This window comes from Cucumis sativus, chromosome 3, assembly GCF_000004075.3.
Source record: "Cucumis sativus cultivar 9930 chromosome 3, Cucumber_9930_V3, whole genome shotgun sequence".
Lineage (NCBI taxonomy): Eukaryota > Viridiplantae > Streptophyta > Magnoliopsida > Cucurbitales > Cucurbitaceae > Cucumis > Cucumis sativus.
Window position 1 is genome coordinate 9,683,456 of NC_026657.2, and position 15,437 is coordinate 9,698,892.

The 15,437-nt window shown below is 32.4% G+C and overlaps 1 protein-coding gene across 1 annotated transcript; it reads right to left on the reverse strand.

Annotated features, from left to right (window-relative positions):
• Window positions 1–3,905: 3,905 nt before the first annotated feature.
• Window positions 3,906–14,743, reverse strand: LOC101216851 (alpha-mannosidase I MNS4). The gene is made up of 17 exons (XM_004134379.3): window positions 14,380–14,743; window positions 13,707–13,826; window positions 13,527–13,619; window positions 12,528–12,614; window positions 11,539–11,629; window positions 10,973–11,028; window positions 10,596–10,668; window positions 9,826–9,935; window positions 8,632–8,682; window positions 8,034–8,122; window positions 7,816–7,897; window positions 7,591–7,704; window positions 5,985–6,064; window positions 5,488–5,623; window positions 5,311–5,381; window positions 4,964–5,204; window positions 3,906–4,619 (listed from the first exon to the last, which is right to left on the reverse strand). The coding sequence occupies exons 1-17, from the start codon at window positions 14,509–14,511 to the stop codon at window positions 4,398–4,400; spliced, it is 1,848 nt and encodes a 615-aa protein (XP_004134427.1). The 5' UTR covers window positions 14,512–14,743; the 3' UTR covers window positions 3,906–4,397.
• Window positions 14,744–15,437: the final 694 nt, after the last annotated feature.

Sequence of the window (15,437 nt, forward strand, 5' to 3'; positions counted from 1 at the left end):
AGGGTTTTGGAGAAGAAAGATGAGGTTTGGTTTGAAGTGATTGCTGTCAAAACAGACTAAAAACAGCCACAGCTCACACACACATTATATAATGATTGTAATGAAAAAGCATTCCAACACATTGTGTTTCGTTTAGGTTAAAAACACTCTTCTTTTTCTTTTCATCCCTTTGTCTGTGTTTTCTTTTTCCCTCTCATCACTTCTTTATATATAACCACAAAAGGATATTAAAAGATAAATGTAATATTATTATAATTAAAAGTACTGTAAATATTACCAAAAAGAGACATAAAGCAACCAATTTTAATTCTTTAATAGATTTGAGTCACTAATTAACCTTGGAGAACAAGTGCTTTCTCATAATTACATCACAATTTCTTTTTCAACCATCCATTTGAATTACTCAAAATTTGCTTAACCAATTACAACGTTTAGGAATTAAGTTTTCAAATAATAACAAAATCAATCAAAATATAACAAAATTTCATATTCTAAAAATCATAGCTAACTTCATCCAACAACCTTACCCAATCACTTATACGATATTAAATTCTAAGTAAGTAACTATAATATATTGAACTCATAATTCCACCATCTTCATCATAGTTAAAAACTAAATGATTATTAAATGGAACATGTATAAATAATAAAACTATACACAGATGCTTATCATATAAAAATACTCAAAACTCTAGAAGAAGCAAAATTAATAGGTAAACCTAAATGTCCAAATTCACCTCTTTAATGTACCAAAATCTAACTAAACTAAAAAGATATAACAGTAAATTAAAAAATACTTTTATAGTCCATCTAAATTAAAATATTAGTAAATATAACAAAATTTTAGATTTAGAATGGTCGATTCAAACGATAAATCATATAAGTTAATATATAAAATGGAAGATCATCCAAACTCCAATTGTTGAAGTTGATATTACAAATGGTTCCTTTTACAACATTATTATCATATAAATATATAAAATCAGAATTGTAGATATTATATTGATCAAATGAATCCTTAAGAAAAGTGAATATATAAAATTAAAAACCATGCATGTATATAATCTTTATAGAGAAATTATGAAATCATATGTATATTAATTTTAAAAACCAAAGAAAAAAAGCTTTTTTTTGCCCAAATTAAAATGTAGTGCACAATTCCTACATTATTCTTAATTATTTTATATTCCTTATTGTTAAAACTAAAAGTAGGACTTTTTAGAAACCTTTTTGGTGGCCTCTACCTTCTCACAATTTCTCTATTTCATTCCAAAATTACATATATTTAATATATAGAATATCAATTTGAAATTACCAGCTGAGTATTTCATATCAATATTAAAGATTAATAAATATGTATGATAGCTTTTATAAATATAATTAAAATATCCATATAATATAGTATATTCAATTGATAATATATCCTAAGATTAAAATTGAAGTATAGATATATGATATTCTAATCCTTAATTTGGAAGTAAACAAATCCCACTATTTAATGTCAAAACTTGAGCCATTCCTAAAGTTGAAAGTGTATGTTATTAATATATATATATACACATCCAGAAAATCTTATCGAGCAACGAGCATATATATTTTGAAGTTTGTAAAAAATTTATCTCTTTCAAATATAATATTTTGGTGATGAATTTGGAGACCAAAGGACAAACCTAAATTGCACTCTCTACTTTTTACTTTTTGTTTCATGGAATTATTCGTATTTTAATTGATCCTTTTTCTTTTTCTTTTCTATTGAAATTGCAGAGTGCACTGAATGTGATTCTGATTCCTAAGTTCTAATCTATATTAATATAAAAGATGAGATTTACGAGGTTCATTATTTTTATATTGGAAAATGGAATCATAGAAAATTATATGTGTTTGGTTTTTAATTAATGTGTTAGTATGTGTATCTATAGATTAAGTTAATTAATCCAAGAGAGCATAATCCGACATCATTAATTAAGACTCCTAATTCAAAGTAATGTTGGGTTTAGTTAAGATGTTCAGATTCATTTGGGTAAACAGAATAAAACAATTTCTGTCCTTTTGAAATCATAAAAAATAATGACTCCCACCAATACCATTATTCATTGTATTAAGTTTTTGTATTCTTTCTACTTAAATTTGGATTTTTCTTTTGTTTTTAAATTTCCATTCGAAAAAACAATACAATTAAATTCACATCATCCTTACATTATTGTTCCAAATCTCATTTTCGTGATTTATATTTAAAGGGTAAGAGATTTGATATATTTATGAAAGGTTTAAAAATATTGAAAAAATAGAAGTATTTTTTAAACAAGTTTTGGATTTTTTTTTTCTTCTTCATTTTAGTCTAATGTTTAATTAAAGATGAGACGACTTGATTAAACAAATGTTGACTAATTTGATGTGTATGTGATAGACAAATGACAAAGAAAAGTAGACAACAAGACAAAAGTGAAAATAGGAATTGATAAGATGTGTGAAAGGAACTTATTTGCTATATGAAGGAAATGTTAGTTTATTTATCCAACTATATAACCACCATTTATTTGTCACTTCTTGTTAAATCAATTCGTTGTTTGTGACAAAATATGTGTCAATAGATACTATATAATTTCAAGTCCATTCATCTAATAAACCCAATAAAAAGAATCTACTTTTTTTTTTTTGTTACATTTTCCATAATAAAATTGTTAAAAGATATTAGTTACATATTTGGCGAAATAAGTTTAAAAAGTTAGACCATAGAACAAACACTTTTTACTTTTACAAAATTAAAAAAAAAAAAAACAAACTCAACCCATGTAATATATTATATATAGTCACTAATACATACTTTGATGCATTTGATATATACGACACAATCAATGTACTACTAATAATGCGCTTGGATTGATTTTCAGAGTATTTATTAACATTTTTTTTTTGCATTTATAAACACTTTTTAAAATTCTTAGAAAGTCAATCCAAGTATGCATTAATACACTTGATATTCATTTTGATACACTTGACAACCTTCTAATAGACACTTGATAAACACTTTGTACACATTTGATACACACTAATACACTTAATATATACTTGATATACCAAATATTTTAACTTATGATATAGATCTTTTTTGAATTTTTGTTAAAGGATTGAGAAAAAAAATACATATATGCCTTTATAGTAAACAAATAGTACATATATATGTTATAACAAACATATAAACCACGATCACATACTATTATTACCTAAACTAAAACAATCTACCTCTCAAACACAAACTAGTACAACTCAACTATAATAATTCACTATTTACCTCAAACATCCCTAAAAACCCACATGTCAATAGTAATTGCAATATTTTGTAAGCATTGAAATTGAGCAATATTTAAATAGATAAGGTAGAAGTCCTTAGGAGGGGATGTTTAAGAAGATTTTAAAAATGAAGATTGAAAATAAAATAAAATGGATGATTTGACAATGAATGAATTACTTAGACTTTTTGCTAATGCATTAAAGAAACAATATAATTTCATTTTTAGAAAAGGTAATAAAAGTAAAAGATATTTAAAATTGGCAGTGATGAAACAAAATCGCTATAATCATGAAATATAGAGAATTTAAATCTTTAATCCGTTTCAAAATCTTAACCAAAATTGAAACTAAACCCAAAAGGTTCTTTTTCCTTTACTCTATTGTTTCTAATTCTTTATACATAGAAAATTTGTCCAAATTAAATACTATTGAATCCCCTTCCAAAAGATATTTTATTCTCGACCAACATTGCACGTGATTTTCAACCGTTCCAGGGTTCACTTTGGAAATACATGCATACAAACACATACGTACATATATAGACATACACACATACATATAGCTGGACGAGTGCTGTCAGATCAACTAGTCAAATTCTATGCATAACTGAGAGATACGAAAGAATTAACTTTTTTGGGTACTACCATTTCAAGTAGACAATAAACAAATAAAATAGATCTGATTTCTACAATGTGAGCAAATGTCCATCCCTGTATCAAACAAAATAAAACCCAAATTCTGTCAAAAAAGAAAAAGGAAAAAATTACTACAAAGCAGTAATTCTATGTTACAATGGCCAAAATGTTTAAAAAATGTTAACGCATCAATCAGCAGAATCTACATGAACTCGATATTAATCAGCAAAACAAAGAAAAGTCGTTTGTACATGTCAGTTTTTTGCTATCAAGCTCTCATTTCAAGCCGTTAATGACGAAATATACCTCCATAGTTGTGACAATAAGCTCCACCAGCAGTTAGATCTTTCATGCCTCCAATGATTATATCTCAAAGAAGTTTAGTAAGGAGGATCCATGGAGAAGTAGATGGCAGGCGCCAGCAGATCTTCTAAAGTCATTCCAAAAATATTTTTTGAAAAAATGAATTCCTTAAATGGCATGTGGGTCATTCAGAACGTCCTCCTCCTCAAGCTCTTGAGAATTATAATGGTTTATTTCATGGGATGTCAAATGCCTGGAGTTTTGATCGGTTTCAACCACTGTCAAATGTTTTTCGACAGTTTCTCTTTTGTTAACGGAGTCGTCTGTCATTTTCGACCTAATGTATGTAATGCCAAACTTCTGTCCATGAGTCAGTCCTGGGCAGACCCCCTGTGTGACATAGAATAAGAATCTATTTGGTAAAAAGCCCACCTAATTCAATTTGGCCATGGATTGCCATTATGAATGGCATGAATTTCTGATGCCACTTTCCTCTCGGTATTTCTTTAACTTTTTTAACTAATTTTCTTTCATTGTCAAGTACAACAACCAACAACACTTCTTAACAACTGTGTAACAGTGTAAGTATCCGTTCGGCGCAGAAAGGCAAATGTGTTTTCTTCACAATATTCTAAATATTATAAATCAATTTACCGAAGTGAGAAAAAAAGGCAGTGATATGAATAAATTAAGAGAGCAATATGAATCAAGCTTAAAACAATTTAAACTATTACCCTGATCAACCCAGTTGTTGATGTCAACTCAGAAAAATCAGAGCTTGACGGAATTTCTGCGGAAGTTGTTCCCTCAGAGAATGAACGTTTAGCTTCTTCAACATCAGTTGCATTATTTATGTTACCAGATTCAGGCTCCACTTCACTTTTACAAAAAGCCCCAAGGTATGAACAATGTTCCCTAACTAGGGATATTTGAGGGGTTGCAGGCAACAAGTGGCCCTCTGTGCTAAAAACATACCTATAAGAGAAATTCAGGCATAGTTTGCTTTTAAATATATTGCATATCATGGTAGAGAAAAGGTGTTCCATTAACACACAAAACTTGAAAAGAACCTATAGCTTACTTGTATGGACCATTTTCCACAAGGTTGTCAGGGCCCGCAGCCAAGTCAAAAAGAAGCCACAAGTATTTTACCTAATCCAACAAACGTTGAGTCATTGACCAAAAAGTAACAATGTAGGATGATAGTTTCTGTTTCATTTTTTTAGTGTGTGGGGGAATGGGGGTAGAGTTTCCTCACCGTTTCAGCAAGGAAGAAGCTTTCCATGTGATCTTCTTGCTTGTGAAACTCAACATCTGAAATATGACAATATCCACATGGGCATCGGGCACCATATTGCAAACTAGTGACCATGTCCCGACCGGCATCAAGATATCTATAAAGAATGATTTCAGACATGGAGCAATTTCTAGGAATACAATATCCTAAATGTTTTAGATTTCATGCATTCACAATTTGAAATTTTCCTCTTAACAATAACAAAAGCTGATCGTTTTAGATTTCATGCATTCACAATTTGAAATTTTCATCTAACAATAACAAAAGCTGATCACTTTCTGCCTGAATAGTTGTTTCAAAAGGAAAGAAATTATATTAATCATTTTTGTAGGCCCACTAGAAATGAAAGATGATATTGAAGAAGGCTAGTAGTAGGGCCATAACCACATATTTATGATCATTATGTAAATCCTAGGCTCCTTATACAAAAGTATAGCACGACCACTTTACTAGCTCACCTGGGATTTCGGGTGGCTTTGTAGAGCCAATAAGTGCTCTCTATTAACTCTGGGCGTAGTGGATAACTTTTCTGCCCATGCTGCAATGATACATGAATCGGAAAAATGATCATACAAAGGAAATAAAAAAATCAATTCAATTAATTTAAGTTTGTATTTGGTCTTTGAACTTTCAGAAGTCTAATAGGCTCCTTAACTTTCAATTTTATGTCCAATAGGTTCCTAAAATTTATAATTCTCTAATTTTGTTTCTCACATGTCCTTAATCTATTCAATATTTTTTAAATTTTGGACCTACAAGACACAACTGAAATTTTAGCATTCCCTTACACAATTCAAATTTCATATCTAATAGATCATTTAGTTTCTCAAAATTTTGAATGTGCCAAGAACATGTTCGACACAATCGACAATTTAAGGACCATACGGACACAAACTTAAGAGTTTAGGAATTATATTTGCAATTTAACCAAAATTAAATGTAAGGACATGTACTTAGAGGAGCCTACAGAAACAGGAAAAGATAAAATGTTGAAGTCTCTGAAATACTATATTTGTCAGTAGAAGCTGAAGGAAAACAGAACCCTGATAGAGGACTAGGGCTTACCAATGATCACATATATAGATGGATAGATGCATCTACACTCATCTACACTCAGTTATTATAGAAGCTGATATAAGAAGCAAAGGTGGTTAGGAGATAGACACATCTACACTCAGTTATTATAGATTGTATCTTTTTTACTCAATGAGAAATCACTTGTTGGCAGATGAGTTGTCCTTTTCTCAAATCTTTTTTTCCCGCCAAATTGGGGGTCAGATGCTCCTTGTCTGATAGGAAAACTCGGATGTTATCACCCTTCTCTCATTGATAGGGGAGTTCTGCGGTGGTCGGGGAGCAAGGATGTCTGTTTTTGGAGCCCTTGTCCTTCTGAGTTCTGACGGCTTCTCTAGCAAGTTTTTCTTTCACTGTATGATCAATCCATTTCCCTCCAGTGGTGTCTTTGCTTTGTTGCGGAAGGTAAACAATCCAAAGAAGGTTAAGATACTTGTGTGGCAGGTTTTCCATGGACGGGTTAACATTTTGGATTGAGTTTCGACAAGGTTGGGGAATTTGATTGACCTATTGGTTTATATTCTTTATAGACTAGTGGGTGAGGATCTTAATCATATCCTCTACAGCTGTGGCTTTGCACAAGCAATTTGGTGTTGTTTTTTTCAAACAGTTCAGAGTTCGGCAAAACATAAAGGCTACAGAGATGGAGTCTTTCTTTTTGCTCCAGGAGGAGTGTTTTTTGGGCAGGCTAGGACGTGCCAAGTTTGAGAGGAAAAACCAAGTTTTTAGAGAATGTGAGACCTCGGAGAGATGATTGGACCCTAAATAGATTCACGTGGGCTTCAGTGTCTAAGTCATTCTGTAACTATTTGTTACCCTTTCTTAAATTTGACTCCTTTTGTGGGTCCTTTTTGGGTCTTTTATGTATGCCTTATGTTTTCTTTCATTTTTCTTAGTGAAAGTTCGATTATTCAAGAAAATATAATTGAAAAGAAATGAGATTTAACAACATAAATTAAAACATATTAGTTGACTTATATCCAGTGATACCTGAACACTTAGTGTAGCAAGATTGAAACCCTCAGGTGTGAATCCATATCTCTTCCAGACACTAAGAAATGCAGTATGTGTCCGGATTGCAGGGTCAATATCCCCTGCCAAAACCTTTCAAGACAAAAGAAAAATTTATTCGACTTTTGTTTTTTGAACTAGAGTTTATAACCTACAGGAAGCATGATAAAAAAATTAACAAATATGTAAGAGAAAAACTAAAACCTGAAGCCCTGGCCAAAATGCTTGCAAACTGTTGAATAGTGGCCAGACAAGAGCTCCAGAATCCATATTTACCTCAACATACCTACATGTACGGGAAACCAGTTACAGTATCAAATTTAAGACACACCCGTTGATCATTTTAAATTGAAGACAGGAGAGGAGGGAAAATAAAATATCTTCCTAATCCTCACAGTTACACACAGAATGCATAACCTTACCAAGGGTCGTTGAAAAGATAATGCATCACAGCCCCATATGCTTCTTGAAATATGAATAGGTACTCTTCATCGCCAAACAAAAGATAAGCCTAAAAGCATATATTACAATTATAAAAGTAAGTAAATACATGAACAGTGGAAATCTACGGGGTATTAGATTGGGATTAGCTATGCATAAATTGACAATTAGATGGATAATTATTTACTTTCAGAATCAAGCATTTGGCAGTATACCATAAGATGATTATCAAATAAAATGAATATAGTTGCATTGAAGAAAAGACATCAACAACAATTGCCTAAAGTTTAAAGCCTAATGAAGCGAAGCTTGTCTGTTGTCCACTTAAAAGGAACCAATTGCTGTGCAAAGAAAAGATAATAGATTGATAAAACAAACGCAACAGAAACTTCTCGTGAAAGTAGAAGATACTTGATTCAGGTATAGTGCAACTGCATAAACAAAGGGTTGAAGCAAAAATTTTCATCGTCCTTGATGAGCAGAAGAGGATCTATGTATTAATAATTAGACTGAATATGAAATTTGTAGGAAGTATATTCTTTGGAATGCCAGAAAGCTGCTTAAATAAGGGTTACTAACCTTCAATAAATACTCGTAGAAGGAATCAATGCTCGTACCTATGCCTGCATCCTGCGAGACAAGAAATGAAGATACTTTTTTTAGGGTGACAAACTTTTATTAAATCCAGAAACAGTTAACAAGAAAGAGGGAAGATAATATATCTCCTCTAGAAACTGAAGGACTAAAATCAAGAAATGTGAATATTAAAAGAAGGGAATGTAAAGCATTTCGGTCACTATATTTCCAAAAAATGGCCTTTACACTTTACAACGTTAACTTTATTATATCTGTCACTCAACAAGTGCTATAGCATTCCACACACACCAAAACCATAAGAAAACAGTGTTTTACTCAAAAACTAGATGGAGGAAGAACTCCTGATCACATCTACAATATACCTCCATAGAGCAGGCAGGATGCCAAACTTCTGGAACAAATGTAACAAAATAGAAATTGCAAACTTGCAACCCAAACAATGTGATTCAGGTCTTCTTTTACCTTCAGACAGAGTACCACAAAAAGGATCAACTAACAAGGACATTTTCCTTTAGAACCAACCAACAGTGTTCATGCAACTGAGTAAAACTTTAATCTTAATCCTCCAAAGAACATCAAACACATACTCCCTACTGAGGGAACGGCCCAATAAAGTATGTAAGAATGATTTAAAAGAGAAACCCCCTAATGGGCTAGGGATCCAAACACACACATCCCTTTTCCCAAGCCTAAAGTTAAACTTCCCCATCAAGGACAAGAGAGAGATAAGCTCCTCTTGTATGATTGGGAAGTTAATAAAATGTGACATTGAATGAATATATTAGGAATATGATTGGGAAGTTTCTCCCCCATCCTTGTATATTAGCTAAAAGAAAAGTAAAATTAATAAAATAACTAATGGCATATGCCCTTGTATTCTTTTTTCCCCCTCAATGAAAGTTGTTTTCAAAAGAAAAAATGAAATAAATAAATCCAAGAAGAGGTGAGCATTATGTTCCAACCTTGTGCATAACTAAAATATTTTACATCTATATGACCTGTGTTTAATATTCCTTAGGATAAATTAGTAAGATCAGGACATAAATCTTTCTATTATCATAAACTTCCCTCCAATAAAAAGTTTTTCGGAGATGAGTTTTCAGAAGTCTTGTTGTTTGCAACTATAGGGCATTAATAAATTGAGCATGTAATGCACTTCAACAGCCTGTATTTTACCTTCTGTGTCCATTCACCTGTAAAAACATTAATATGTGCACCAACTAAATTAAGCTTTGAACGGCATGCCCATAGTCCACGTACTGCATTCTTTGTTACTCGTTCAAAAACTGTGTTCCAATGGTAAATGGAAATGTGTGAAATCTTATGCACCAAGTGGACTAAGTATTTGGAGATCAAAAGGCAGTCAACCAACTTTCTAAAGAAGCCATACATGATAGATGTCAACAGATACTTACCAAGTACCGAGTGACAAGTAGGAGAGAGTAAGAAAGAAAAGAATGAAGTGTCGTCACTAAAAACTTGTATAGTTCCAAGGATACTTAACCACTTTACTACATAGTGACAAGATTGACATAAAAATCAAACATTTCACATTTGTTCCGTGGAAACAATTTCATTAAGGTGTACTCTGGGAGAGGGAAAAAGGGAAGCACTAGTTCTGGCAATTAGCTAGATTTTGGTTGGGTATATGTAGGATAAGAACAAGGACTTGAGCAGACAGTTAATTGTAATTTTAAGGAACTAAAATCAGAGAGCGATGGCCACCATTGAACTGTTTGGGGGGTGGACTGCATGGTGTTCTTGCACCCATTTTGATATTACTGTCATAAATAATATTCTAGACGCCTATTCACACAAACACGATGGATTTTGGGGGGGGAGGGGGGGGGAGAGACCTTTCCTTAGGAATCAAAAGCTCCAAAAAAACCCTAAAAACTACTGAGTTAAGACAAGAATGCACTTCAAGTTTAGGTTGCAACGCTCACTTGGATCATTTGTCAAACGGCTTAGAACACCAAATTCCAAAGTTAAGGTTCCACCACCTGCGGTTGATGTTATCTGAGAAACAGAACAAAATATGTGGATTAGAACCACAACCGAACTTGCTAAATAATTACTGGTTATGTTACATGAATTCGTGATTATCATATGATATACATCAATAGTCCTTGGTGTTCATACAAGGTAACTTAATGTCACATTTGGTGATCTATTTCTGTGGTCCTCGTGTGTTCTAATGTAATGGAAGAAGAAACTATCTCCTAGCTATGTGGGTTCTTTATTAGAACCTAAATGTGTAGCATGCTCTTCTAGTTGATCATTAGACATCACATATATAAGAAAAGGCCGAGAGAAGCTTTACCTTGCTTTCATGTTCATCAACTCCATACAGTAGGTTAACTGATCCAAATGGAATTCCTGCATAGTATGATGGAATAGACTGTCACTGAATAGCCACCAATAGCATATGAACTTTGTCTATGGCACCCAAAAAAGAGCTTTCCAACTTAGTTTCACGAAAGTAATGGCTGGGAAAATCTGCTTTGCTTTTTGAATGATAAAATCCAACAAACATATAATCTAGAATAAAAGACCTTGCGATCCCATGACATAATCTACCATAATAAACTACATAACAAACTTAAGCCTATGTATGGACAATTCAGCCATCGGAATATAAAACTGAAAAGCATGCACTAAGGTAGAAATAGAAGTGCCAGAAATGAAAATCCATATACATAGGCACAGGAAATTGAATTAGGTTGGATATCCTCTAATCTTATTTTTAACTTCTCTCTTTAATGAAATCGTCTTGTTTTAAGAAAAACGGGAGAAAAGGTTTTGAACTTTCAGTATGCAAAATTTGCAAAAGCTGTGCTCTTCATGTGAGCTTAACTATACGAAGATGGAAACAGTTCAGTAACAAACCTGTAGGAGTGTCAAACGCAGGCAGTAACCTTCGACCCAGATCCTCTGCCAAGTCAAGCAGTTGATTCTCGTAGGATGCAATTTTCATGCCCTATAGGGATGGGAGGGAATCAATCAGATACTCATATTTAAGAACTGAACGAGTATCCAAGAAACATAGGTACCAGTACTACACATGGTATCGATGGATAAACTAGCTATAGCTACAACCAATATGAGAAATGGACATCTAATGGGTTAATCTTCAAACAAATGTTGCACTATAGGAGGCATACGAACATTTGAGAATATATTATCACAGCATGATGAGAACAAGTTGACTTCAACAGAACTTAAAAGGGGTCTCAAATATTCTAATTCCTCGTTATCCAATTAATTAACCTAACAAACGGACTTCACAGGTTCAATGCAATCAAAGAAGCAGAATTGACCTCAGCAAGAACGGCATGTAAATATTTAGCCACCAACTGTCTCTCATCTAAAACAAATCCCAAATGTGTATGATCGTTACTGTTTACTAAAACTTGCTTACTCAAAGTATCCAAATCTGTTCTCATGAATGACTGGTTTTTTAAGGCATACAGATATGTTCTTCATTTGAAAATCACATGCTGGTGAGTAATATTTTTCAAGTACACAATAACCTTAACCTTTACAAACCACTCCATCATTGTAAACAGTTCATATGGATGCCCTCGCTCTGTGCTTTACCTTAATCAAAATGTTCACTTCTCAAGCCAAGTGCTCAACTTTGTTGAGACATCAGAATTAATTTTTTAATGATATTTACACAACTATAGTTACACTATTCATGAAAACAACACTCTACTTGGCTAACTATAGAACCTTGATTTTGTGATGCCATCAGAATTTGAAATACTGTAATTGCAAGATAACACATATGGAATGTAGAAAGAAAAATTAAAATATAAATAACGAAGTTTTAAATAAATATATAAAAATAAAAATAAATAAATAAAAATCATTACCGTAGTGTGGTCACTTGCAATAAGATGAGCGGAAAGTAAACCTCCAAGAACTCGAATGTTTGTCTCAAAGAGTGATACTGTTTTATTCTGCAATTATAACATAAGATTCTAGTTGAAGAAATAAATAATTTTAGAATAACAATGGTATAAAACTGAAACAATATTCAATTTGAGTAATACATGAAAGGTTACACACACATGACTTAATAACCCATCTCTTAGCAATTATTAAGTAACCCTGTTTAGAGGGGGTGCAACCCGAGGAATTTCTAAGTGGTCACCCAACTTAGTACTACTCTTGCCCAAGCACGCTTAACTAAGTAACCCTGTTTATAAATCATAATATGATTGAAATTGTCTGTAGATACAAATGGAAAAATGCAGTGCCTGGTTATCCTCCAACTCTCTTACTAGAAGCAAAGTCTTTAACCATTATCGACCTTGAATAAAAAGGGATCCCCGGTCTGCAAAGACATCATCCGCTGATATTTCTTTAACTCATTAACCCCTAGCATCTCTCCCAAATGTTCTGGTTATTATAGAATTTCAGAGAGAATCTCTTTGCAAAGCAAACTCTCACACCCATTCGGAACAGAAGCAATAATTTCCTGTTTTAAGTTGAAAAAGACCAGTATTTTGACATGGATCGGTATCTGTATCTGTTACTAATACGGTCTAGACTTTATCAGAAATTGTAATAAAAAAATCAAACATCCAAGTAGAAACTACTTGAAACACGTAAAATAGAGGTCATGCACTAAGACTCGAAGACCAAGATAACTTGGTCATATAATATTACATGCCGAAGAAAAAGCTCAACACGTAAATTCATCACAATATCACACAGCCGAAGGTGAAAGTAAAGAAATTACAAGCACCTAATAGAAAAAAAAAATCATTAACCAGATAATGATCCTATTCAAAATACTTCACTACAGATTTTAACACTAGATAACTCTAATCAAGACAGCAACCCCCACAAAAATGTATATTACTCACTATATCGAACCGAAGATTTTTACCAATCCATTCAACAGATGCAGCAAATTGTTCACGATCACCAAGCAAAGCCAGTGTATCCAAAGAATCGATCTGTGACAACAAAATGGAGGAACAGCTTAGCATCAATCATCATGATCCCATTGGATGTATAACATAAAACAGAAGAAATTAGCTTACTAAAGTCAAGGCATAACCACCAAGTGAATCTTCTCCTTCACACGATAGAGGTCTTAATTCATCGAGGGGAAAAGCATGCTTCATGTATCCATTGAAAGCATGATAAAACATCTCACGGACCTACATAGCAATTATAACTTGCTTAAAACAATGAGAAAATAGATAAACAGTAGAGAAATGGGGCCAGATCATAAGCAAATGAAACTCAAACAGACAATATTTCCGAGTTTATCAATAATAAAATGAAAATAACAATTCCAAATCCCTGTCCTCCTTCAATGAAGACAGTGAAACTCTCAATAATGTTACTGTATCATTGTAAAGTAAGTTTTAGAAGAACTTCCGTCCTTCAATCCGATTTAAATAGAATGTGTAAGCATATAAAATCAATCAAAATCACCATGTACTGGCAGGTAAAACGAAAATTTGGAGATTTATTTTAAGAAAAATTATTTCAGATATCAGGAAAAAATTATTCAAAGTCCACCATTTCAATAACCAGCAATGTAGGCCACCCGACGAGCTTACCCAATAAAAAAAAAATTAAAAAAAAAAAAAGAGAGAAAGGCTATTGGCTTTGGAGGGTATTTAAATTAAGGAAGGATTAATCGATTATCAGTCCTTAATGGGTTTCTGAAACACAATTGAATGGGAAGAGAGAAGGAATCAATACCTCATCTCTGAGTTGTTTGGCTTCGTGGGGAGTGACACCATCAGCTAGAGAGTTTTGTATGAAAATGGGGAATGAAATTGAGAGTAAAAGAAAGAGAAAGAAGAAAGGAAGCTGAGCTGAAGGAGCTTCCATTAGAATCTCTCAATCAATGGCCTTTCCTCTCGATGCTGAGCGACTCTGAAGAATGAAAATCACTGTGGTTCTTCTTCTTCGGTTTTCTTTTCTTTTTTGTTTTCCGCTCCAAAATTTTAATATCGAGGGAGGAGGGGATGGTTTTGGTTTCCACATTAAATTTGGAATGGAAAATTTACCTTCGAGTCACTAAAAAATTTAAAAGAAAAAACAAACACCCTTTGTACTTTCACAGATATCAATTCAGGAATTTGACGAAAACAATGAGAGGAAACGTTGGTATTGTATTTAAAGTTTACCACATGAAATAAAGACTAAACTTCATGTTTTTTGTTTAAAAAGTACACATTCTTTCGGGAAAAAAAGAGATTTACAGTGTTATCTTTGTCATTTCTTAAATATTTCAAAACTACTATTTGGAGTAAGAATCTGTACTGTTACATTTTTTCTTTTATCTTGGATTTGTGGATCATCAACAAATTCAAATTGATCTCCATCTCCATCCAAAATTTTAACTCAATTTGTATTTAACAGTGTTTATGAGGTTTGTGAAGGATTAGGGGTAGTGTTGTAGAGAATTGAGTATTAATGAAACAAACATCAACGTTTTGTATCTTTCTTTTTTCTTTTTTCTTTTTTTTTTTGTAGTTTATCCTAAAATAAAATTGAAAGAAACTTTAGTTGTTCAATTCAATTCTATGATATCTTAATCTCAATAAGTTACATTTTCTTTTATCTGAGAAGAAATTATATGATAACAATATTGTCATTTTCTTTAAGGGAGTATGTATACAAAGTTTATGTTCTTTTACATGGACTTCTCATTATAAAATTCTTCTGTTCCGTTTCGAGTTCTAATTTGTACAATTTAAACATTAATAATTTACATAGTAATAAGATCCAATCCGTCAATAATTTAAAACACC

Excerpts from the sequence above, each read along its gene's own strand:
- LOC101216851 (XM_004134379.3), bottom strand. The coding sequence starts at position 14,511 with ATGGAAGCTCCTTCAGCTCAGCTTCCTTTCTTCTTTCTCTTTCTTTTA. Across the intron at positions 11,029-11,538 it reads TGCGTTTGACACTCCTACAG|GAATTCCATTTGGATCAGTT; the intron begins GTTTGTTACTGA and ends CATACTATGCAG. Across the intron at positions 8,123-8,631 it reads TCTACGAGTATTTATTGAAG|GCTTATCTTTTGTTTGGCGA; the intron begins GTTAGTAACCCT and ends ATATGCTTTTAG.